The sequence below is a fragment of the Rhinoraja longicauda genome, chromosome 7 (genome assembly GCF_053455715.1).
Source record: "Rhinoraja longicauda isolate Sanriku21f chromosome 7, sRhiLon1.1, whole genome shotgun sequence".
Taxonomy (NCBI): domain Eukaryota; kingdom Metazoa; phylum Chordata; class Chondrichthyes; order Rajiformes; family Arhynchobatidae; genus Rhinoraja; species Rhinoraja longicauda.
In genome coordinates, this window is record NC_135959.1 from 28,572,919 (window position 1) to 28,598,842 (window position 25,924).

A 25,924-nucleotide genomic window follows, 5' to 3' on the forward strand; every position below is an offset into this window, starting at 1 on the left:
GAGGAAAGGTCTCGAGCCGAAATGTTACCAATTCATTTTCTCCAGAGATGCTGCCTGACTCGCTGAGTTACTCCACCAATACTAGTGTCAAGAGAGTCAAGATTTAAGAGTGTTCCCGAAACGGAATAATGAAATTCTTAGATGCAGCAGCACAACAGATGTGCATTTTATAAAAACCATAAGTAACAAAAATGGTCAGTATATTAAAAAAAAAAACTTACAGTAATAGTGCAAAGTCAATGCCCCCAAGTCTAAGCCTTGAGCTTAGTTGAAGTTTCTAGTGTTTAGTGCAAGCAAAAACAGTCTACAATTCACAGTTCAGTTAGAGTTTTGTACTGTTCAAAAGCCTGATGGTTGTTGGGAAGAAGCCTGTTGATCCTGGTGGTTATGTTTTTTGGACTCTTCTGGTAATTTCAGGCAATAATCTTCAATAATCCTTTTTTAATGTATTTTTATCCAATTATCTCTTTCCTCCTTTAAGCAGCAATTTAAAATCTTCCCTTCCCTAAACATTTGGTGATCTGGCTCAGCATATCCTATGTGGACCATCAGTTTTTTGTTTGATGTACTCTAGTGAAGCCACATGGATCATTTTTGTACAATATAATGTAAGCTCCCATTGTCCTGAGATATGGTGAAAAACTTTGTTTTGTATACTATCCAGGCAGATCACACAACACACGAGTAAAACAAGTAGTACAAAACGACAATGAAATGCAAAATATAGTGTTACAGCTGTAGAGCAAATGTAGATTAATAAAAAAGTGCAAGAACAGAAGTAAAATGAAAGATTGTCTTTCAAGTTTTCTTTCACACTGAATCTTCATAAACCAACATTTGCATTTTCTTTTGAATCAAGTTTTTGGAGTAGATTAGGGGCACACAAAGAAATATAAAACAGGCGAAAGTGAAACTGTTGCCCATTTCACCTCACTCCTAGATATTATCTCTACTGAAAATATAAGTGGGAATATAAACTGGAATTGATGCAAGGTGCTCTTGGTTAATTTACTGCTGCTTATTTTACACTAAAGGACAAGGTCAACATTTTCTCAGCACTCTGATTGGCAGACCTTTTACCATACTGTTATTCTTTCTTCTGTCAATCGACAAAATTCACAACTAAGGAATCTGGCTTTGTTGGCTTTTGTTAAAAAAACACTCTTTTATCAACGGCCTGTTGTACTCTGCTTCTGATATTTCTTTCCATTGATGTCAATGGAACCAAATTTCAGTCGGGGAATATAATGGGCAGCTGGTATTGCTAATGCTAGCGAGCTGAGATCAATTTCCACCCTTTCAAATGTAATTCCACTTAATAATATAATACCTCCCCCCCCCCCCCCCCAATTCTTCTTTTCTTTTACATTATGGATCTTGGCCCACTTGGAGTACTTCTTTTAAAAAGGTCTTTGACTGTTTTGATGAAAACTAGACTGGCTCAGTGTAATATATTTTATTCTATAAACATTGTATTGTTATGAAACATTACTCTATTTAACTCTTAATACAAAATGTGCCATTGTTCCAAAGAACAACCGATTGTTATTGTTTTCTTATCCTGAACAACATTTCTGTTTTCTTTTGTAGCACAACTTGGGTACTAAATGGACCCTGATACAGAATATCAACTGAATGACAAACTCTAAGGTTTGATATCTATCGGGAATGGATGAACATATTTACAAAACATTTAAATTTTTAGTAGCTATCTCATACAAATCATGTTGACTTTCTCAAAATCTAATTTCTGTATTCTATTTTAAAATAAAGGAATACTGTATTTCATCCTGTAATGTAAGCTGATGTAAGCTGATAAAAAAATCAACTTGTATTACGTAAAGATGAAACATTTGTTTCTGGTGAAGGTGAACCTGTCAGGAAATAATTTCTTTACTTGTTTGACGTATATTTAAAGAAGCATAAGATGTAGTCAGCTTTCTTTCTCAGAATACCATTCACCAGATTATGTGATTAAGAAATTCTGTGTTAATTTTGCTTTATCCATTATCTGAAGAATAATCTCCCTCTCAAATTATAAAAGGTTAAATAACTTTTTAAGATAAATAAATAGCATAGAAATTTTACATTTAAATCAAACCTGCATTGCAAATAGTTCTTCAATTTTCTTTCAGTTTTCTAATATGTAGTTATAGGACTAAAACCAATCAGACTCGCACATTCAAGATTTAACAGGCGATTGGTAAAGGTTCAGATCTTGAACTGCATAAAAGACTGTGCTGCATAAATCTCTGTATTTGCATGGTTATGTTTGGCAATATACTTAAATTTAAAAAAAATCAACAAACATGATATTCATTAACTAATGATGACACCCAGTACCATTAGTGCATTGCTAATTATGGCATGCACAGTCCTATTAATATGATGATACACTTTCTTTAAAGATTGTCATTGGAAATCATTTATTTGCTAAATTTTCCAGAAATTTATATTTCTATACGTACAGAAGATTTGTATATGTTAATATCTGTTTATTTCAATTATTGAAGTTACCTTTGTAACAAAATAGTGGTCAGATTTTTCTACTGGTGTGATTATAACAGCAGAAGCATTGACATGGTCATTCAAACATGCACATAACAATGTGTCAAATATGCATTGCAATTGTGGATCCTTCCAAAGGTAGAGAGAAATTATCAAGCATTTTGCCAAGTCCAACCAGCTTGGTAGTACTTATAAAAGTAATTTGAGATGAATTCAACTTCAATTTATACTTGTCAATTTGATGGTCAGAATGATTAAAATAAAGAAAATTATCATTATTTTTCTGCTAGTAAAATGACATGAATATTGCCTATAGAAAAATATGGTCCACTTCGTCTTAATACGTTGAAAGAAGATTTAGATATTTTCATGTAAAAAAATGGTTTAAAAATATGGGACCCCAAAAGAAATTGGATTAACTGGAGCACCAATGCATGATGCCCAATTGACATTTGGTTAACTCATTGACAATTAAGGTTTCAAAATCAGACCACATGAAAAAAAACTATGACTTTGAGGATTTGTGCTTCTCCAAAACAGTGAAAGATGAACATGCCTTAACTTCTCAGTATCTTTGATAATTAATTGGAAAATTAGATTGTATAGACAGTTGTGCTGAGAAAAAGATTGTTATATCAATGGATCTAAACAATCAACATTTTGATCTCCTGCATGGACTGATATTTTGTATGTAAGCAATATTTTAACTCCTGCGATACGCATTCATGCATGCATATACAGTAAAACATATTGCCAGCACACAGCTGTTTTCTTGACAAATTGTAATATTGTGTTAATAATAAAAAAATGGTTGACTCTTTTTCTCCTGATTACATGTAATTAATAATTTGGAAAACGTTTCTTTTTATTTCAAATTAAAATATGTATTCATTGGAAATAAGTCCGTTGGCCCACCGAGTCCACATTGATCATCGATCACCCGTTCACACCAGCTCTCTTATCCTACTTTCGCATACACTTGGAACAATTTACAGAAGCCAATTAACCTACATGAGGAAACGCATGATGTTCCACAGGACGAATGTGCAAACTTATATACAGCACCTGAGGCCAGGATCGAACCTATGTCTCTGGTGCTGTGAGGCAGCAGCACTACCAGCTGCACCACTGTGCCACCCTATTTAGTTTTAACTCAAGGTTCATTTTATTTACTCATTTGTGGGAAATGGTTGTCAGTGTAGAAGGCCAGCATTGTTCCACATCCCCCAATAGTCCTTCAATAGAGTAGCCTGCTGAGGCATTTTGGAGGAATATTAATAAACCAACCACATTGCTGTAGATCTGTGATTACAATGCAACCAAGTCAGGTTAAGAAAGCCAGTTTTATTTTCTGGAAAGCATTAATAAATCAAATAGTTTAGCCTTACAATCTTTCATCACTATTGAACCTAACGCTTTAAATTCTATAACATTTTCCAAGTCTCCTGCTATGGTGGAATCTGAATTCATAAGAATAGTTGGCCATTTGGCACCTTGCACGTGCTCCCTTGTTCAGTAAGATCATGGGAGACACTATCTCAGTGCTATTTTCCCGTGCTACATTTCCTTCACAAATAAAAGTCTACTTAGAGCTTAGGCCTTCAGAGTGCATACTCGGTAGTATTATAAGTTGACCTAGATAACATGATTTACTCTTCCATCATCCGCTTTATTTCATGATCAGTCCTTTGTCATTTTGGCAAGTATACATTTGCTCTCCATTATTCTAATAAGCATTGGGTTCAATCTCAAGATTTGCAGTACTTGTCTCTGTTAGATGAAAGTATATGAAAAATTATCAGTTATTTGGTCATTCCCACTGTTGATTTCATTTTTGAAGAGACACAAAAGCTTTGAATTTGTGCTGTCCATGTGAAAAACAAAAAGAGGAAAGGGGTTGTGGGTGTGAGGAAAGGATTAAGGGACAGACAATTATGGAAGAGAGAGAGAGCTGGTGGAAATCCAGCTATCACCCCTGACATTCAATGGTTTTACCATCACTGAATATTCTCGGGGATTCAATACTCTGGGATTATCATTGAACAGAAACTGAACTGGAGTAGTCACGAATGCAATGTCAGCACGGTGGTGCAGTGGTAGAGTTACTGCCTTACAGCACCAGACACCCGGGTTCAATCCTGATTACAGGTGGTGTCTGTTGGAGTTTGTACATTCTCCATGTGACCGCGTGGGTTTCCCCCAGGTGCTATAGTTTCCTCCCACACACCAAAAGACTTACAGGTTTATAGGTTAATTGGCACGGTAAACATTGTAAATTGTCCCTGGCATGTAGGACAGTGATAGTGTATAGGGATCACTGGTCAGCGCTGACCTGGTGGACCGAAGGGCCTGTTTCCATGTTGTATCTCTAAACTAAACTAAACTAAACGAAACGTTACTAAGAGAGCAGATCAGAGGCTAAGAATCCAGTGGTGAGTAACTCATCTCCTAACTCCACAAAGCTATCATCTACAAGACTGGAGTCAGGGGTGTGATGGAATACTCTCTAATTGCCTGGATGAGAGCAGCTTCAACATCGCTCAAAGGCATAACATGATACAAGACATAGGCACTACATAGGCACCCCATCCACAGGACATAGGCCACTTCATAGGCACCCCATCCACAACCATTCACTCACACGCATAAGGTCATAAGGAACAGGAGTAGAATTAGGCCATTTGGCCCAGGAAGTCTATTCCGCCATTCAATTATGGCTGATTTATCTCTACCTCCTAACCCCATTCTCCTGCCTTCTCACCATAACCTCTGAAACCTGTACAAATCAAGAATCTATCTATCTCTGCCTTAAAAATATCCACTGGTGGCCTCCCCAGCCTTCTCTGGCAAAGAATCCCACAGATTCACCACCCTCTGACTAAAGAAATTTCTCCTCACCTGTCAAGGACTGGAACATTTCAAGATGGCAGCTCAATAGCACCTTCTCAAGGGCAATAATATCATCATCATATATCATATATATACAGCCGGAAACTGGCCTTTTCGGCCCACCAAGTCCGTGCCGCCCAGCGATCCCCGTACATTAACACTATCCTACACCCACTAGGGACAATTTTTACATTTACCCAGCCAATTAACCTACATACCTGTACGTCTTTGGAGTGGGCAATGGGTGGGCAATTAAATGCTGACTAAGATTGTGAAGCCCAGATTCCTTGAATGAATGAGAAGACATTGCTTTATGTTACTGCAACATCTGTAATCTATCAGCATGCCATGTGCACTGCCCTTACATTATACACTTGGTTAAGTTTACCAATTGTATCATTCATAAATTTGTATTGCACCGTGGACAGAAGCATTACAATATTCAACAGACATTTTGTAGATGTTATTACTTCATACCTCATATAAATTTGGTCAACACCTGTGATCTCATTACAATTTTGGCTTCACCCTCAATCATTCTTGAACAATTGACATTTTTCTCCTTACTGGGTAAGCTCTTTCAATATGTTTACTGGAAAATATAAAATTATCAGCTCCAACCTCATACCCTTCCTATTATTAATGCTGCTTTAAAGAGCTGCAATTATTTTGTTTGTGCTAAACATAATTTTTATTTTGCCTGAATATCATAGTTCCTCAGTGGCACAGTAAGTAGATCTGCTGCCTCACAGCTGCTGTGTCCGGGTTCATTCCTTACCTCTAATGCTATGGAATTTGCATCTTCCCTGTGTAACCTTATGGGTTTCCTGTGGGTCTCCAGTTTCCTCACACATTATAAAGTCACGCAGCTTGGTAGGCCAATTGGCTGCTATAAATTGACTCTAAAATGGGATGTATACATGGGTCAGCAGTGACTTGGTGGGCTGAAGGGCCTGTTTTTGTGCTGTGTTACTTCATGACTCTAAGTGCATTTATTGTTAGTGCCATATCTGGACAGGTTCTATAGACGTACTCCAAAGACGTACAGGTATGTAGGTTAATTGACTGGGTAAATGTAAAAAATTGTCCCTAGTGGGTGTAGGATAGTGTTAATGTGCGGGGATCGCTGGGCGGCGCGGACTTGGTGGGCCGAAAAGGCCTGTTTCCGCGCTGTATATATATGATATGATATGATATATGATATGATATAGCAACTCTTCTGTGAAGCTTCACACATTTCAGCAAAGACATTATTTAATCCCTATCAGCTGTTCATTTTCCTTTCCGTTACAACTTTCATGACTACCACTTCACAAAAGTTTGTGTTGGCTTGTCCACAGTTTATTGGTCTGATGATGACTGTACTTCCAAGGAACACTCTGTGTCGTGCAAAGGCTATTCAGTCAAGACTGGCTGGCCAACCTTACCTCTGCTGCAATGGCAGTTACTGTATTAGTAATGTATCACGATGACAGGCTTTTCCATATACGTCTGGGAGAAGGTAGGCAATGTGGAGTGATTAAGGGATGACTGTTCAGGGGGGCATCAGAGAGATGAAGAGAAACAAAAAGCTCCTACTTTTGAGAAGTGGGATCGGAGGAAACAAAAGGACAGATTTCCCTCCATCCTCTCAGCCCACTTGTCTTCATCTGCATCACGTATAGCAGGATTGGTCATAGTTGTGGGATAGCACAGTGGTAAAGTAGTATAGTTGCTTTCTTACTGCGCCAAAGACCCGAGTTCGATGCTGACCACAGATGCTGTACGGAGTTTGTACATTCTCCCTGTGATCTCATGGGGTTTTTTCCGGGTGTTCCAGTTTCCCCCACATTCCAAAGACATGTAGGTTTGTGGATTCATTTGCTTCTGTGAATTGCCCCAAGTGTGTAGGATGCAAAACTGGAAAACATAGAACTAGTGTTTGGGTGACTGTTGGTAGGCATGGACTCAGTGGCCAAAGTGCCTGTTTCCATGTTGTATCTCTACACTAAGTAGACAAAAATAAACTAAACCTAATTCATGTCAGAAAAACTTCAGCACAGAGTTGACAACCAAGACTCAAACCATGGTCCTGTGGAATGGAAGGCTGTCACCACTGCAGTAATGGTCTCTAAATTTTCTTTTTGCAGTCCAATTACACTTCTGGCTCTGAACAATATTACAATGTTGAAATCTAGAGTTTCTATATGATTTCACTTATAAAAAGACATATCCCTTCATTCAACACAAGAGTTTCAGGACCTATCCTGACCTCTGTGGCTGTCTGTGTGGACATTCTCCCTGTGACTGCATCCCAAGATTAATTGGTTGAGAGCTTAATCGGCCACCCTAATTGCTCCTCATGTGTAGGTTTAAATTGTGGAATCTGGGGAGAGTTATTGGGGATACAATATGTGAATGGTGCTTGATAGTTGGCCTGAACTTAGTGGACTGAAGGGCCTGGCTACATAGGGTACATATCTATAATTCATGATGCTCCTTCTGATTATTTTTATTAAGGCTAAATCCATGTTCTTTGTTGTTTTTCATTTTTATTTTCAGATTTGGTGGGATTCTGTCTAAATGGTTTTGATGTTTCAGCTTCAATTGTTACCCTCAATGATTAAAAAGTAAATATTCAGATTTTTTTTTGACCATGCAGGTTTTGTGTTGATTAGGATGAAAGCTGCAGATGTTGGAGATATAAAAATATTGCATTTCAGGCAACAAGGGGTGACAATGCATTTACCCAGTTCAACATTAGGAACTTGAAAAATTTACAACAAGCATTCTTAGATTATTGAGCAAGGAGGAATGTGCTGGAGAAACTCAACAGGTCAGGCAGCATCTGTGGAGAGAATGGACAGAGTTAGGTTGGGATTGAGACCCTTCTTGAGATGGATTGACAACTGATATTTTGGTTCGGGATTCAAAAGTTCCTCCAGCACTTTGTTTTCACAATCACAATCAATCACAATCATACTTTATTAGCCAAGTATGTTTTGCAACATATGAGGCATTTCATTTGCTATACAGTCATAACATTAAAAAGCAACAGGATGCACAAGATACATTTTAACATGAGCATCCACCACAGTGACTCCTCCACATTCCTCACTGTGATGGAAGGCGAGAAGTTCAATCTCTCCCTTCTTTGTTCTCCAGCGGTCGGGGGCCTCTAACCTCCAGTTGACGGGACGATCTTGACTCCCGTAGCTTCGCAGGGGGGGGGGGGGGGGGGGCGTGTGGGGGATCTCAGCCCCCCCGCGCTGGGCAATCTACCCAGGGTCGGGGTTTGTCGAACGTCGGGCGGCTTGGAGATCCCGACCGGTCTCAACCCGAGACTGCAAGCTCCTTGATGTTAAAGTCCGCAGGCTGTGGTTGGAGTGTCGATCCAAGCAAGGAATTGCATGCTCAGATGGTAAGTCCACGCCCCGCGGGGGCTCAAAGCCAGTCCCGGGCAAGGCCTCCAGCCCTACAATGTTAGGCCGCAGAGCGACTGGAGATATGATCCGGAAAACAATTGCGTCTCCGGCAAGGTAAGAGATTGAAAAAAAAGTTTCCCCTGATCCCCTCCCCACCCCCCACATAAAACAAACCAGAGAACATTAACACAAACTTTTAAAACTTACCAAAAACAACAAAAAAAGTACAAAAAGAACAGACAGACTGTAGGCGAGGCTGCCACCACGATGCCACTCAGTGGTATATACATATAACCTGGTGTTTTTTTGCTCAAGATTCCAGCATCTGCAGTTTATTGTGTCTATTCTTGGCTTATTTTTCTTTTTATCTATCATATAGGCAAACTCAATTCACCAGATTCATTGTAGAAATTGGCAAGGTACACTGATGCACACCTTTCATGTGTTTGTTTATAGCATATGACATAAATGGGGGGCATTCAACTCATGAAGTCCATACAAGACCCCAGAATAATCCCAAGAGTCCCACTCCCCCACTTATTTTCAGACAACCTACTCACATTCTCATCAACATCCCCTAATTGCCCTTCCACCACCTGCAGTGAGAGTGATCTACCATAACCCATTAACTCACCAACCTGCACCCATTTTGGGATGCGGGTGGAAACCCACATGTTCACAGGGAGAAAGTGCGAATTCCACACAGATATCCAAAGACAAAAACACAACGACACACAGATAAACTCAAGATCAGGATCGATCCTGAGTCGCTAAAGCTTCACAGCAGCTGCACTAACTCCAGTCTCATTGTGTTGGTGTTGTTTGGATATAGTGAAATATATATACACAGATATGTGTGTGCTATGAGTTGCTATGCCATAGAATTTATTGGTGTATGCTATTGGCCAGACTTGCTCTCATACAGTCATATAGTCATATAGAGTGGAAACAGGCCCTTCGGCCCAATTTGCCCATGACATGCGCCATCTAAACTCGTCCCATCTAAACCTGCCTGCTTTTGGCCCAAAACTCTCTAAATCTACCCTGTCCATTGTTCTGTACTTTTTCATATCTCTAGTTTCCCTCTCCATTGACTATAAGCCTGAAGAAGGATCTCGACCCAAAACATCACCTAGTCCCTTTCTCCAGAGATGCTGCCTGACGCGCTAGATTACACCATTTTGTGTTTATCTTCAGAGAAGAAACACAACATGGACTGAAAAGGAAGTCTCCATTAGAGTGTAAATTCAAAGTCAAATCTGGTGTGTTGGATAGAGTAAAAATAGAGAAACCACACATAAAGTATTTAATTTAAACCTGCGCGCTTTTAAAATCTCAAGGAACAATTAAAACTTAAGATAATGCGAGTCTGCATTTGCAATGGATGAATGAATGAATGAATGAATGAATGAATGAATGAATGAATGAATAAGTTTATTGGCCAAGTATCTGCATATACAAGGAATGTGCCTTGGTGCTCCTCTCACAAAAGACAACACAAACATACAGTTAACAATTAAGAATAAAGCATAAACACATCAAAACAATAAGGATACAACATTACGGTCTAAACATGTGGGTGAAAATAAACCAGAACAAAAAAAAGACTACAGACTTTGGTTATTGAGTAGAACTACTACTCATGGAACAAAGCTGTTTTTATATCTGGCTGTGGCTGCTTTGACAGTCCGGAGTCGCCTTCCAGAGGGAAGTGCTTCAAAGAGTTTGTGGCCAGGGTGAGAGGGGTCAGAGATGATCTTGCCCGCTCGCTTCCTGGCCCTTGCAGTGTACAGTTCATCAATGGGGGGAAGGTTGCAGCCAACAACCTTCTCAGCTGATTCAATCCAATGATTCATTTTCAGTACCAGAGAGAGTACAAATGACTGCAATTAAAGAAGAATCCTGACCCAAAATGTCATCTGCCCTTTTCCCTCCACAGATGCTGCCTGACCTGCTAAATTCTTCCAGCACTTTGGTTTTTGCTGAAGATTCCAGCATCTGCAGTCTCTTGTGGTCTGCAATTAACAGTTATCACTTTGCATAAGAGCACTTAGAAACCCTAAACATTCAGGGGTGGATTCAGTGTTGAACCCCAGACAGAAACCTGTGATGGAGCATCACCTGACAAAATTCTTTCATTTTTACATATTTTACTAATTTTTTCATTTTTTACTCATCTGATCTTTCTGGATGTTTCTGTCACATTTATACAAAGGGGAGTGTGGTCTGTGCCCTGCTGGCTCTTTGATAGCAATTCATGCGCCATTAAAATGGGTAAAATAAATGGACATACGTACACAAGGTGTATGCGACTCTATGTGTAGACACACAGAGATATCCAAAACACAGAACTGTGTTCTAAACATAGTTAAGTATGTATACATACAAATCTCCCTTCTACTTATAGAGTTAGGTCAAAGATCAGCCAATGTTTCCATAATGACCAATCAGGTTAGAGGTTCCAAAGAGATTTCTGGCCGGTCATGAGAAATATAAATATATTGTGAATAAAAATATAAATATAGAAATATAAATATAATGAAAAAAGACATAGATAAGCAAGAATGCACTATTTCAATGATTCAATTAAACTTTATTATCACATATACCTGGGTACAGTGAAATGCTTTGTTTTACGTACAACCCAGTAAAATAATACAGCAGACCTAACCTAGGTAGTACACAAGTGTTGACACATTTTGGCACCACCAATGTTCCAGAAGTTCACTGAACAGTCCTATCGACAGCCTGCCCCTACCTCTGCATATGGCAGCAGCCCAATGCACCCCCCAACCCACCCCCCAACTGCCACCAGGTTCCCCTTCGTTCTCGGCGCTCTCCCCAACCACCCCCTCCCCCACCAGAAGATCCAGCTGGGCCACATGGATGAGAGGCACAGATGGGGTAGACAGTCAGAACCTTTTACCCAGGATGGAAATGTTCAACACTAGAGAACATAGCTATAAGGTGAGAGGAGGAAAGTTCAATGGGGATGTGCGGGGCAAGATTTTTTACATGGAATGTGGTGGGGGCCAGGAATGCATTGCCAGGGATGGTGGTGGAGGCAGATACAATAGTGGCTTTTTAGATGCTTTTAGATATGGAAGTGCAGGGAATAGTGGAGTATGGATCATGTGCAGGCAAATTAGATCAGTTTAACTGTATCAAGTTCAGCACAAACATTCTGGGCTGGAGGTTTTTATTCACAAAATGCTGGAGTAACTCAGCAGGTCAGGCAGCATCTCGGGAGAGAAGGAATGGGTGACGTTTCGGGTCGAATTTCAGTCTGAAGAAGGGTCACGACCCGAAACGTCACCCATTCCTTCTCTCCCGAGATGCTGCCTGACCTGCTGAGTTACTCCAGCATTTTGTGAATGAAAACCTTCGATTTGTACCAGCATCTGCAGTTATCTTCTTATTCTGCGCTGGAGGGTCTGTTCCTGCATTGTACTGTTCTATGATCCAGTGCTGGCAGGACATCACGTCTTAAAGTGAGAAAATAAGAAACTAGATATAACCATGGGCCCAAAGCAGACTTTTCAGAGATGGCACCAGAACTTGGCAACTCTCAGTGTGCTGTTCCAGAAGAGGATCGATTGTACTCATGTCTGGTATGATTTGACTGGATAGCATGCAGAACAAGTTTTTCATTGTATCTTGGTCTAGGTGACAATAATAAATTAAGGATATACGCATTTATTTGAGCTCAACATAATGAAGGAAAAATACGCAGGTCAGAATCAAACAGATGGAAACAGGCCCTTTGGCCCAACTTGCCCACACCAATCAACAATCCCCATCTGCATTGGTCCCACCTGCCTGTTTCTGGCCCATATCCCTCTCAACCTATCCTATCCATGTACCTGTTGAAATGTTTCTTAAATGTTGCAATAGTACCTCAATTACCTTCTCCAGCAGCTTGTCCCGTACACCCATCACCCTTTGCGTAGAAAAGTTATCCCTCATAAAGTTCCCATTAAATATTTCTGCCTTCACCTTAAACATATATCCTTTGGTTCTCGATTCCCCTCCACTGGGCAAAAGACTGTGTGTTTACCTGATCTATTCCTATCATGATTTTGCACACCTCTACAAGATCACCCCTCATCCCCATGAGCTCCAAGAAATAAAATCCAAGCCTGCTCAACCTCTCCTTGTAGCTCAGTCCCTGGAGTCCTGGCAACGTCTTGGTAAATCTTTTCTGAGCCCTTTGGAGCTTGACAGCATCTTTCCTTTACATAGTAACCAAAACTGAACTCAATATTCTAAAGGTCACTGGACTAATCATACAGAAGGCATACACAGGTAGCTGGACTGTGTCTGCTGAAGGAGATATAAATACTTGGCTGATCAGTCAGGAGGCATAAATCTGCACTGAATATACAGAAGGCGATGTACACACATACCTAGGCTGAATATATAGCTGCGCACCCAGGTACTTGGGTTAATTATATTTCAAGGATGCAGGGTTGCCGCATTGAAACTAACACGGGGCAACAACAGAAATATAATGTGTAGGAAGAATCTGCAATGTTGGTTTACACCGAAAATAGACGCAGAATGCTGGAGTAACTCAGCGGGTCAGGCGGCATCTCCGGAGAAAGGGAATAGGTGACGTTGTGGGTCGAGACCCCTTCTTCAGGGTATAAACATGCATGTAATGCAGTAGTGGTGTGGGTTACTGATGCTGGAATAAATAAACGGCCAAGGATGGGGTGTACAGCTGTCAGTGGCTCGGCGTTCTTGCAAGATGACAATGATGGCAAGATGACAATGATGGCAAGATGACAATGATGGCAAGATGGCAATGTATGGCAAGATGACAATGATGGCAAGATGACAATGTATGGCAAGATGACAATGTATGGCAAGATGACAATGATGGCAAGATGACAATTTATGGCAAGATGACAATGATGGCAAGATGACAATGTATGGCAAGATGACAATGATGGCAAGATGACAATGTATGGCAAGATGACAATGATGGCAAGATGACAATGTATGGCAAGATGACAATGATGGCAAGATGACAATGATGGCAAGATGACAATGTATGGCAAGATGACAATGATGGCAAGATGACAATGATGGCAAGATGACAATGTATGGCAAGATGACAATGATGGCAAGATGACAATGTATGGCAAGATGACAATGATGGCAAGATGACAATGATGGCAAGATGACAATGATGGCAAGATGACAATGTGTGTTTTCGAGATGGTTTGAATCTAACCCGTTTTGAATAAAAGACTTTCAGATCACACGCACAGACACATACACAGATGCACATAGACAAACACATACACACACACACACACACACACACACACACACACACACAGCGACACATACAGAGACAGACACGCAAAATTAAGTCAGCTGGTGAATTTATTGCCAGAAACAGTCCCCACCCCGCAATAGCCGGCGCTGTGATGGAGGGGCGGGTGTTCTAGTGTAGAGGAGGGTTCTGCGATCCAGCTCGTCGCAGTGTTGTGCAGCTCTTTGTTGTGTGTGAGGAGCAGAGAGGAGGGAGGAGGAGGGAGGAGGGAGGAGGAGGACACGGACCAGGGAGGCTGCTGGAAAGGGGCAGGTGTGAGTAGCATGGAGGCGCCCCTGCTGAAGATGATGGGGGCCACGGGGGAGGTGAGCTCCAAGGTGAGCGCCGAGTTGGAGGTGAAGAAACTGCAGGAGCTGGTGAGAAAACTCGAGTGGCAGAACGAGCAGCTGAAGAGCCGGGCGAACGCTGCTGCTGCCGCCGCTGCTGCAGCCGCCGCCGCCCCTCTGCAGGTCTACCTGGGCTCAGGCGGGAGGCACCAGGCAGCCGCCACACACTGCCCGGCTACTGGACCCGAACACCGGACAGCCAGGCTGCTGCTGCTGCTGCTGGATGACATCGACACCCTGGACCTGGACAACGGACGGTGCAGCGGCGACGAGGACAGCTGGTATTGCCCCCCCACCACCCTCCCCACCCACCCCCCACCCGTCAGTGGGTGCTGATAGATGTCTTCAACTCTCCCTTTCTCCCCGTCCCCATCACCATCACCCTTCCCTCTCCTCATGCACATCATCCCTCCCACCTTCTCCCTTTCCTTTTATATTTCCCCCCATCTACCTTTCTCTCCTCTATCCCCCCCTTTCCCTCCTCTATCCCCCCTTCCCTCCTCTATCCCCCCTTTCCTCCTCTATCCCCCCATTTCCCTCCTCTATTCCCCTTTCCCTCTATCCCCCCTTCCCTCCTCTATTCCCCCTTTCCCTCCTCTATCCCCCTCTTTCCCTCCTCTATCACCATCACCATCACCCTTCCCTCTCCTCATGCACATCATCCCTCCCACCTTCTCCCTTTCCTTTTATATTTCCCCCCATCTACCTTTCCCTCCTCTATACCCCCATTTCCCTCCTCTATCCCCCCTTTCCTTCTCTATCCCCCCTCCCCTCCTCTATCCCCCCATTTCTCTCCTCTATACCCCTATTTCCCTCCCCATCCCCCGATTTCCCCCCTCTATCCCCCCATTTCCCTCCTCTATCCCCCCTTTCCCTCCTCTATCCCCCCTCCTTTATCCCCCCTTTCCCTCCTCTATCCCCCCTTTCCCTCCTCTATCCCCCCTTTCCCTCTTCTATCACCACTTTCCCTCCTCCTTCCCCCCACTTTCCATCCATACCCTTTCCTCGTCCCCATCACCAGCCCCTTCCCTTTTCCCTTCTCGCTCACCTCATCCCCCGCCCCGGTGCTTAGCTTCCTTCCTTTTAAACGTCCCCCTCTCCGCTTTCCACCCACTATCCTCACTTCTTTTTTTCCCTCTAAACTCCCCCGTCCTCTATTCATCCCCCTTTGCCTCCTTACCCCCTTGCCCTCCCTCTTTCATTCCCTCCCTCTCCCTTCCACCCCCCTTCCCTCCCTCATCCCCTTCCTTCCCTTCCTTCCCCCTTCCTTCTCTCCCGTTCCTTCCCTCTCCCCTTCCTTCCCTCCCTACCCCCTTCCTTCCCTCCCTACCCCTTCCTTCCATCTCTCCCTCACCCTTCCTTCCCTCCCCTTCCTTCCTCCTTCCCTCCCCTTCCTTCCTTCCCTCCCTCTTTTCTTCCCTCCATCCCTTCCCTTCCTTCCTTCCCCCCAATCCCCGTACCCTCTGTCCACTCCCCGTACCTTCCTCCTCCTTCCCTTTTCCCTGCTCCCCCTTCCCATGCTCCATTCTCCCCGTCCTCCCACTCCCTCTTCCCCTCCTCGTCCCAATCATTCCTCCTTCCTTATCCCAAAATCCCCATCCCACTCTCCCACTTCTCATCTTGACCCATCTCCTGATTTTATGCCCATCCTCTCTTTTGCCCCTCTGCCTCTCGTAACTCTCTGTCACCCATTCTCTCCATTCTCTGCCCTCTGGTGTTGCCTCTCAGTTTCCTTGCCCCTACACTTTCCCCTCAGTCACAAAAGTTTCCATAGTCACCTCTCGGCTCTCTGATTTTCCTTCTCCACCTTCAGTTTCCCATTGCTCCTGGTCAACTTCCCCATCCCCTCTCCCCACCCTACCCCTTCTCCTCTCCCCACCCCACCCCCTCTCCCCACCCCACCCCCTCTCCCCACCCCATCCCCTCTAACCCTCCCCACCCCATCCCCTCTAACCCTCCCCACCCCATCCCCTCTCCCCACCCCGTCCCCTCTCTCCATTCAGGCCCAATGTTTTTTTCTTTCTCCATTTTAGGCAAACAAGATTCCCTTTCTGCCTTGTTATATTGCCCAAGCTTTTGCCTTGTATTGTGTTGGCAGTTCACATTTTTATGAGTGTTATAGAATGTTACATATTATTGCTGATGTTTCATCTATTAGATTTGCTGTCCGATCTGCATTCATTTTTTTATAGGATCTGCTAAATGCCACAGCATTTATTTTTCAGTAAAAAAACACCGTATCATCCTGTTATTGTGTCTAGGATGATTGGTCTAATCTTTATGCTCTTTCTGTGATATCTTATTTGTTGTAATCTTCCTTTTGACTGACCATGGAGGACGTGTATTAGATTCTAGATTGGCTTCCTCATTAAAAATTTAAACACAGTTTAAGACCATTGTGTGTTGGAAGTAGTTTGCGGCTTGTCACGTTTTACAACTATATTTTTTTATAGTCCTCGCGCTAGAAACCTCCAGTGGTGGAGTTTATGTCTGAGTAGGGAATGATAAAAATGGCAAAACCAATTGAGGCAGAGAACCTTTAATAAACTCCTCATTCCCAATTTTAGCTCTTAAGCTGTCTGATGCTGCACAATAACTAATGGATTATAGCAAACCTTGTGTGTGTTTTCTGTTTTGCTTTGTTGACAGTTGTGTACAAGTCCTTTTAAAAATTATCTGATGGGATGGATGTTGCTTTGCACCAGAGTTGCCAAAGAGGAACTTAAAAGCATTGGAAATGCCACAATTATAATACATTGGCAGGCAATAATTAAACAATATGCTTAATACAGCCTGAGGAAAAAACACCAATTAAATTATAATAATGCTGCTGTCTAAAGCACATAATTTACCTTTTAATATCCATTGGTCTTGTACCAATTTTATTGATCATTAGAATGCAACTTCAGGTGGCCCCATTTCCCAATAATGTAAGTTTACAAGAAAATAGTTGTGAAAATAAGAACTTAATTGCATGTAAGGTATTTAACCAAAATGGAGTTAGCAAATCTAAGACTTACAGCCAATTTCACATTGTTCATACAATAGTGGCAAATTGCTCTAACTACCCAACAGTACTGAAACATATTACATTTCAATCCAAACAAATAGTGTGTGGTGCTGCAAAATCGGTTGATAAGATGCAGTTTTATGCTTCACGAGAACAAGGGAAAGGTGACAATCTGTTTGGAGGTTTTCTGGTTTACTTTCCTCGTGGACCAGGTAGAGGTGGAGCAATGTTTGTAAAAGTTTAGAAGCGCAAGGGGGGACCTCATTGAAACTTACAGAATAGTGGATGGCCTGTGGATATGGAGAGGATGTTTCTGCTGGTGGGAGAATCTAGGACCAGAGTGCACAGCCTCAGAACAAAAGGACATGCCTTTAAAAAGGAGATGAGGAGGAATTTCTTTAGTCAGAGGGTGGTGAATCTGTGGAATTCATTACTACAGACAGATGTGGTGGCCAAGTCATGGGTTGTTTCTAAAGTGGAGATTGACTGGTTCTTGATTGGTAAGGGTGTCAAAAGTTACCCCCAACACCCAGGCAATCTTTAATCTTTTTTTCTTTTCTTCTTTTTTCTTATTTGGGGTTAGTATAAGGGGGGGGGGGGTGGGGGGAAGGGTGGGAGGGCTTGTTTTCTAAAAAGTTCTGTAAAAATAAAAATAAATAAATTAAAAAATTTTTTTAAAAAAAGTTACAGGGAAAAGACAGGAGAATGGGATTGAGAGGGAAAGATGGATCAGCCATGATTGAATGGTGGGGTAGACTCTTTGGGCTAAATGGCTTAATTGTGCTCCTATGACTTACGAATTATGAATTATGAACAAGAATTATGAACAAGAACAACAATGAATAAGTCAAGGGCCTTCACCATTCCAGGTGATTGCCCCACCCCTGAAGAAGAATCTCTCTGTTTAAAAAACACACCTTATACTATGCACATCCTTAGGCCTCCAGTGATGGCATCATGCTGCATATTTTGTTAAATACAAGCACTTCCTCCCAAATTCCTGGCTGTTTGGTTCCACCTTTAACATACACCAAATTGCCATGTAATTATTGTTGGATGAGCTGGCTGCTTGAACCTCCTGATTTTTAGATTTTTTAGATTTTTAGATTTAGAGATACAGCGCAGAAACAGGCCCTTCGGCCCACCGGGTCCGCGCCTCTCAGCGATCCCCGCACACTAACACTATCCTACACCCACTAGGGACAATTTTTACATTTGCCCAGCCAATTAACCTACAAACCTGTACGTCTTTGGAGTGTGGGAGGAAACCGAAGATCTCCGAGAAAACCCACGCAGGTCACGGAGAGAACATACAAACTCCGTAGAGTACAGCACCTATAGTCAGTATCGAACTGGAGTCTCCGGCGCTGAAGTTCTGCCTGGGAGATAAGTTGGAGCCTGGCACCTCTAACAATTCAGCATTGCCACAGTGATGTAGTCAGGTACATTATCCATTCAAGTGCAAATCAGACAGTGGAAATTGAGCCAACCTGGCATAAAATAGTGAGATGGATCTTTACTGGCCAACCACTGTCATGATGTAACCAATTATGTTCTTTAAATGTAAGAAAATAACTGCAGATGCTGGTACAAATCAAAGGTATTTATTCACAAAATGCTGGAGTAACTCAGCAGATCAGGCAGCATCTCAGGAGAGAAGGAATGGGTGACGTTTCGGGTCGAGACCCTTCTTCAGACTGATGTCAGGGGGGCGGGACAAAGGTAGGTGGAGACAGGAAGACAGTGGGAGATCTGGGAAGGGGGAGGGGAAGAGAGGGACAGAGGAACTATCTAAAGTTGGAGAAGTCAATGTTCATACCACTGGGCTGCAAGCTGCCCAAGCGAAATATGAGGTGCTGTTCCTCCAATTTGGCACTGGACGAGGCCCATGACAGAAAGGTCAGACTGGGAATGGGAGGGGGAGCTGAAGTGCTCAGCCACCGGGAGATCAGATTGGTTAAGGCGGACTGAGCGCAAGTGTTGAGCGAAGCGATCACCGAGCCTGCGTTTGGTTTTGCCGATGTAAAGAAGTTGACATCTAGAGCAGCGGATGCAATAGACGAGGTTGGAGGAGGTGACGGTGAACCTCTGTCTCACCTGGGAAGACTGTTTGGGTCCTTGGATGGAGTTGAGGGAGGAGGTAAAGGGACAGGTGTTGCATCTCGTGCGGTTGCAGGGAAAAGTGCCCGGGGATGGGGTGGTTTGGGTAGGAAGGGACGAGTGGACCAGGGAGTTACGGAGGGAACAGTCTCTGCGGAACACAGAAAGGGGAGGGGTGGGAAGATATGGCCAGTGGTGGGGTCCCGTTGTAGGTGACGGAAATGTTGGTGGATGATATGTTGGATCCGCTGGCTGGTGGGGTGGAAGGTGAGAACGAGGGGGATTCTGTCCTTGTTACGAATGGGGGGAGGGGGAGCAAGAGCGGAGCTGCGGGATGTAGAAGAGACCCTAGTGAGAGCCTCATCTATAATGGAAGAGGGGAAGCCCCGTTTCCTGAAGAATGAGGACATCTCTGATGCCCTAGTGTGAAACACCTCATCCCGGGCGCAGATGCGGCGTAGACGGAGGAATTGGGAGTAGGGAATAGACTTTTTGTAGGCGACTGGGTGGGAAGAAGTGTAATCCAGATAGCTGTGCGAGTCAGTGGGTTTATAGTAGATGTCAGTCACTAGTCTGTCTCCTGTGATGGAGATGGTGAGGTCCAGAAAAGGGAGGGAGATGTCGGAGATAGTCCAGGTATATTTAAGGGCTGGATGGAAATTGGAAGTGAAGTGTATGAAGTCAGTGAGTTCTGCATGGGTACAAGAGGTAACATCAATGCAGTTGTCGATGTAGCGGAGGTAAAGTTCGGGGATGGGGCCGGTGTACGTCCGGAACAGGGATTGTTCGACGTGCCCGACAAAGAGGCAGGCTTAGCTAGGGCCCATGCGAGTGCCCATAGCTATGTCTCTGGTTTGGAGGAAGTGGGAGGAGTCAAAGGAGAAGTTGTTAAGGGTAAGAACCAGCTCTGCTAGGCAGAGGAGAGTGTTAGTAGATGGGGATTGGCTGGTTCTACGGTCGAGAAAGAAACAGAGGGCTTCGAGACCATCCTTGTGGGGGATGGAAGTGTAGAGTGACTGGACATCCATGGTAAAGATGAGGGAGTGAGGGCCTGGAAACCGGAAGTTATCAAGGAGATGGAGAGCGTGTGAGGTAGGTGGGGAGGGATTTGACCAGGGGGGATAGGATGGAGTCGAGGTAGGTGGAAATAAGTTCGGTGGGACATGAGCAGGCAGAGACAATGGGTCTGCCGGGACAGTTCTGTTTATGGATTTTAGGTAGGAGGTAGAATCGGGCCATGCGGGGCTGGGGATCTATACGTTTGGAGGCATTGGAGGGTAGATCGCCGGAAATGGTGAGGTCGTGATGGTGATTCTTTAAATGTGTAGGAACAAACTGGAAATGCTGGTTTAAACCAAAGGTAGATACAAAAAGCTGGAGTAACTCAGCAGGTCAGGTAGCATCTCTGGAGAAAAGGAACAGGTGATGTTTCGGGTCGAGACCCTTCTTCAGTCTGAAGAAGGGTCTCGACCCAAAACGTCACTTATACCTTTTTTTCTGACCTGACCTGTGGAGTTACTCCAGCTTTTTGTGACTATGTTCTTTAAATGTCTACTCAATTTATTAATAGGGTTCTAATGCTCATGTTATCAACTGCAAGCTATGGGAGTGTCTGAAGAGTTACTAAGAAAAAATTGGATAAAGTGCTCAGTGGGAGAATAATTTTGGATCTCTGCAATTACATCAACTTTAATGCAACAAAATGCCACAAGATACTTCACAGGAATTCCCAACCATAGCAGAATAAATTGGTCAAATGATTGAATGGGAGACAAAGTACAGTTTTTAAGGCAGGTAAAAAGAGTAGAAGATGGAGAATTTGAGAAATTAATTCCAGAGTTTAGAGCCACAGTAACTGACAGGTGTTAGGTCAGTAATGTGATTAAATTTAGATTTTACTCATAATTTTTTTACTGTTATCAGGTTGGTTGTGATTGCAGAGAAGGATACTTCACTCACTGCACATCTATCCACCGAATGTGCCCAATCATCAAACTTTCTCCCTTTTTTTCCCTTGAAATATTTCTTAATGTAGTACCAAAGGACATTATGTTTCTCAGTGCTTGCATTGAAATTGTATGTATAAATGGAACCAAACAGAAGGAAACAAAACATAGTTTGAATAAAATGGTGTTTTTCTCCCAGAGTAAAGACACAATTGTTTTTAGTTTCTCATGAATGTAATGATGTGAATCAAATGCACAGCTATATAATTCTGCTTTGTTTTATTATTGTATTTATCAATGGAAGGCATAAAATAATTTCTTATTTGGAAGTCTATGCATTCCTTTATGGTCAATTAACATTCCTGAAAGAACAATTAGTAAAAGTTTAATGAGTATTTTTTGATGGTAATTAAAACTAGCAACATGAAGCATTAGGAACGTGAGTGGGAAAAGGACACTGGCCCCTCAAATCTGCTCTGCAATTCAAAACAATCATGATTTTTGTCTCAACCCCAGTTTCTGAATGTTCTTTATAATCCTCGATTATACCCAAGGTTCAAAAATGTGTGTCTCTTGATGTTGAATGTGATCATAATTGTCCTCATGGAACCATCTCAGAGAGAAATTCTTCCTCATCTCCATCTTACAGAGGTATATTAAATGATGAGAGACGCAGTAGAGATATTGTAGGGGAAGAGATTATTTTTCCCATAGCGGGGGTACATAAATGCAGAGGGGCTTGATTGAATGTGAAAAGTAAAGAGGTTAAAAGAGATCTGAGAAAAACACAGTTTTCACCCTGAGGATAGCTGCAATCTGCAGTGCATCGCCTAAGAAGGTGGTGGAGGCAGGTACTCTTACAACATTTAATAAGTATCTGGATGAATACTTGAATTGTCAAGGCATAGAAACGTAGCTACCAAATGCTGTGAAATTGGAGTAGTATAAATAGATGGACATAAGGAACTGTAGATGCTGGTTTACAACCAGCTGGTTTGTCTTAGTATAGATAAGTAGTTGAGGTCAGCAAGGACAGGGTAGACCGAAGGGCCTGTTTTTGTGCTCTATGATTCTGTGATTCGAGGAATTAGTTCCAGGGATAAGGAAAGGTTTGATTGGAAAAGCTTCCGGTACCATTATAACTCTATCACTTTATGGACCATGAACTTAATCCAGAATATATGTGCATTTGTTTCTCTTCTGTGCCACTTGTTAAGGTCCTATGAGAAATCAATGCCGGCAAGCTTGGATAACTATCTTGTATCTTTGGTTTATAATATGATGCAAATTTCATTCCAAAAAGGTGTATGGATAAGATAGACACAAAGTGCTGGAGTAGCTCAGCGGGTCAGGTAGCATCTCTGGGGAAGAAGAATAGGTCGGGACCCTTCTGCAGACTGAAAGTAGGGGTTGGGGGAGGTGGGTGTGAACGTGAAGAATTGGAGGCGAGAAAAGACCAGGACTAATCGAGACTGATCTGAAACATCACCTATAGTTTTTCTTCAGAGATGCTGCCTCACCTGAGTTACTTCATCACTTTGTGTCTATCTTTGTTATAAATCAGCATCTGCAGTTCCTTGTTTCTACTAGAGTGTATGGATAGTTGGTCTGGCCATTTAGGAACATTAAAATTGGGGATCATGTCCTTCTGAGGATGTCCCTAACAAATTGCTTGGAAAATTGTCTGTATCGTACTGATGTATCGGAATCATTCAGGTGTTATGCTTAATATTCAAGTCTCTATTCCTCTTATGGCCTGTGATAATTCATGGCAAAATTAACTATATAGTGAGTCATGTAAAGTCTCAAGTAAAACACTGAAACAGTATGTTCCAGGGTGCTCCCAATGGTCAAATACCTCACCAGATGAGTAGGTTGACCACAAGATCAGGTCCAGCCTGAGATTAGTTGTGATGATCTCCGGTAGATAAGAATCCCACTGTCCCAATTCACTATTCTGTGAAAATGTAGCAGCGGATCCTCTCTATGCCTTCATTTATGCTTCACATGTTATGCTCCTTTCAATGGCACAAGATGGTAGGGAATCTTGTGGTATAAATTGGACCCTGATGACCATTGTAAGATGGAATGGGTTAGCTAAGACTTCACCGTCAACCTCAGTTAATTCTGTGAGTGCCAGTTTGATTACTTTTGAGGACTGCAATAAGATAAAGCTAAGTAGATTGCTGTTGAAGTTTCATCCCCGATTCAAAACTGCAGTTGCTGCAAATCTGAAACAAAAACAGAAAATGCGAGAAGCACCTATTAGGTTAGGCAGTATCTGTGGAAAGAGAAACAGAGTTAACGTGCGTGTAGGAAAGAACTGCAGATACTGATTTAAATCGAAGGTAGACACACAATGTTGGAGTGACTCAGCGGGACAGGCAACATCTCTGGAGAGAAGGAATGGGCATATTTCTTTCTCTCTCTCCAGTGATGACGCCTGTCCCGCTGAGTTACTCCAGCATTTTGTGTCTAACAACAGAGTTAACATTTCAGGTTGAAGACCCATTGTCAGAACTGGGAATGAGAGAAACCAAGTTGGTTTTAAGTTGCAGAGGGATATGGGAGAGGGGTGGATAGGACTGTGAATATATCTAATAAGGATTTAGCAGGGTTGGTGTGGGAAAAGTTGTTGATGAAGTTATCTCTTTCTTCAGGCAATAAGGGAGTTTAGAGAGAAGGAAAACAAACAAAGGGATCAAAAAGCTGCAAAATGTAGAGTTGGGTAAGTAATGCACAGCAAATCAGATCGTGCTAGCGGTGAGACAAAATGTTAGCTTAGTTTTTTTCCATCTTGACAAACCCAGCATGACCTGCTGACTGTTTCCTAGTTTGCACATTTTGCAGTTTTTACATTCCTTTATTTGTGCTCTCTTCACCAAAGTATTATTTCACAGCTTTTACATTCCATTGTTTGCATTTTCTTTTTCTTTTTCATTCTTACAACATCACCCCTGGCTGGTACATTAGAAAGATCAGCTGACCAGTGGATTACTAAATGAATCCTCTTACTGTGAGTGAACATGAGCAAAGTTCACGTTTAAGGCAGTAAACTTTGATGCCTTTAATTAATCACCTGTAATAATCCCCACCATAACTGATCTGTAAACATAAATACAGGTATCTCTGTTCTAAAGCATGTTTCCAGAACACAAATTGGATACAAACTCCATCCAGACAGCACTCGTAGTCTGGATTGAACCTGGGTCTCTGGCACTGTAAAGTAGCAACTCTACCGATGCGTCACTATTATAGTGTGATTTTAATAAACACAAGGTTTCTGGATCTCCTGGTTGCTAACAATTTTAATTCTGCTTCCTTTTCCCATACTGACCAATCGGGTAATATCCAACCCAAAGATATGAACGTCGAATTCTTCAATTCTAGGTAACTAACCCCCACCCTTTTCCCCCACAAGCCCCCCCCCCCGCCTGCCCCCACTGTGCTCCATCCGGACTCATACCTATTCTTCCCCTTCCCCTCCCTTTCCACATTCCTTCCACTAGCTTCCGAATTTGCAATTCTTACATCTTTTTGTCCCGCACCTCTGTCTTTAGTTTAGTTTAGAGATACAGCATGATAACAGGCCCTTCCGCCCACTGAGTCCATACTGACATTCGATCACACGTTCACACTAGTTATGTTATCCCACTTTTGCATCCACTCTCCACACACAGGGTAATTTACAGAGGCCAATTAACCTACAAACCCACACACCTTTGGGATGTTGGTGGAAACCGGTGCACCCTGAGGAAAGTGTTACGGTCGAAGAAGTGCTGAAGGTACTATTGTGTATGAAGGTGGACAAATCTCCAGGGCCTGATCAGATATATCCGAGGACATTGTGGGAAACAAGGGAGGAAATTGCGGGAGTCCTGGTTGGAATTTACGAGTCGTCTTTAAATACAGGAGAGATGCCGGGAGACTGGAGGGTGGCACATGTTGTGCCTCTATTCAAGAAGGGCTGCAGGGAAAATGTTGAGAACTATAGGCCAGTGAGCTTAACATCTGTGTAAGAAGGAACTGCAGATGCTGGTTTAAACCAAAGATAGACACAAAAAGCTGGAGTAATCAGCAGGACAGCCAGCATCTCTGGAGAGAAGGAATGGGTGAGGTTTTGGGTCGAGACCCTTCTTCAGACATCTGTAGTCGGAAAGTTACTAGGGAATATTCTGAGGGATAGGATATACAGGCATCAGGGATAGTCAGCATGGTTTTATACGTGGGAGGCCATGTATCTGACTGAGTTTTTTGAAGACGTGACCAAAAGGTTGAAGAGGGCTGTAGGTGTATTCATGGATTTCAGTAAGGCGGTTGATGAGGTTCTGCATAGTAGGCTGCTCTGGAAGGTTGGATCGCATGGGATCCAAGGAGAGATAGTTGAATGGATAGCA

The 25,924-nt window shown here is 42.7% G+C and overlaps 2 protein-coding genes across 3 annotated transcripts in view; both read left to right on the plus strand.

Annotated features, from left to right (window-relative positions):
- Positions 1-3,245, plus strand: part of scel (sciellin) — a 56,738-nt gene extending 53,493 nt beyond the window's left edge. The window contains exon 23 of the mRNA XM_078403025.1: positions 1,591-3,245. Within this exon, the coding sequence (XP_078259151.1) occupies positions 1,591-1,607 (17 nt within the window). The 3' untranslated portion in view covers positions 1,608-3,245. The remainder of the gene's footprint in view (positions 1-1,590) is intronic.
- Positions 3,246-14,338: 11,093 nt separating this feature from the next.
- The window catches only part of slain1a (SLAIN motif family, member 1a), a 97,755-nt gene continuing 86,169 nt past the window's right edge, over positions 14,339-25,924 (plus strand). For both annotated transcript variants that reach the window (XM_078402314.1, XM_078402315.1), the window contains exon 1: positions 14,339-14,752. In XM_078402314.1, the coding sequence (XP_078258440.1) occupies positions 14,409-14,752 (344 nt within the window). In that variant the 5' untranslated portion in view covers positions 14,339-14,408. The remainder of the gene's footprint in view (positions 14,753-25,924) is intronic.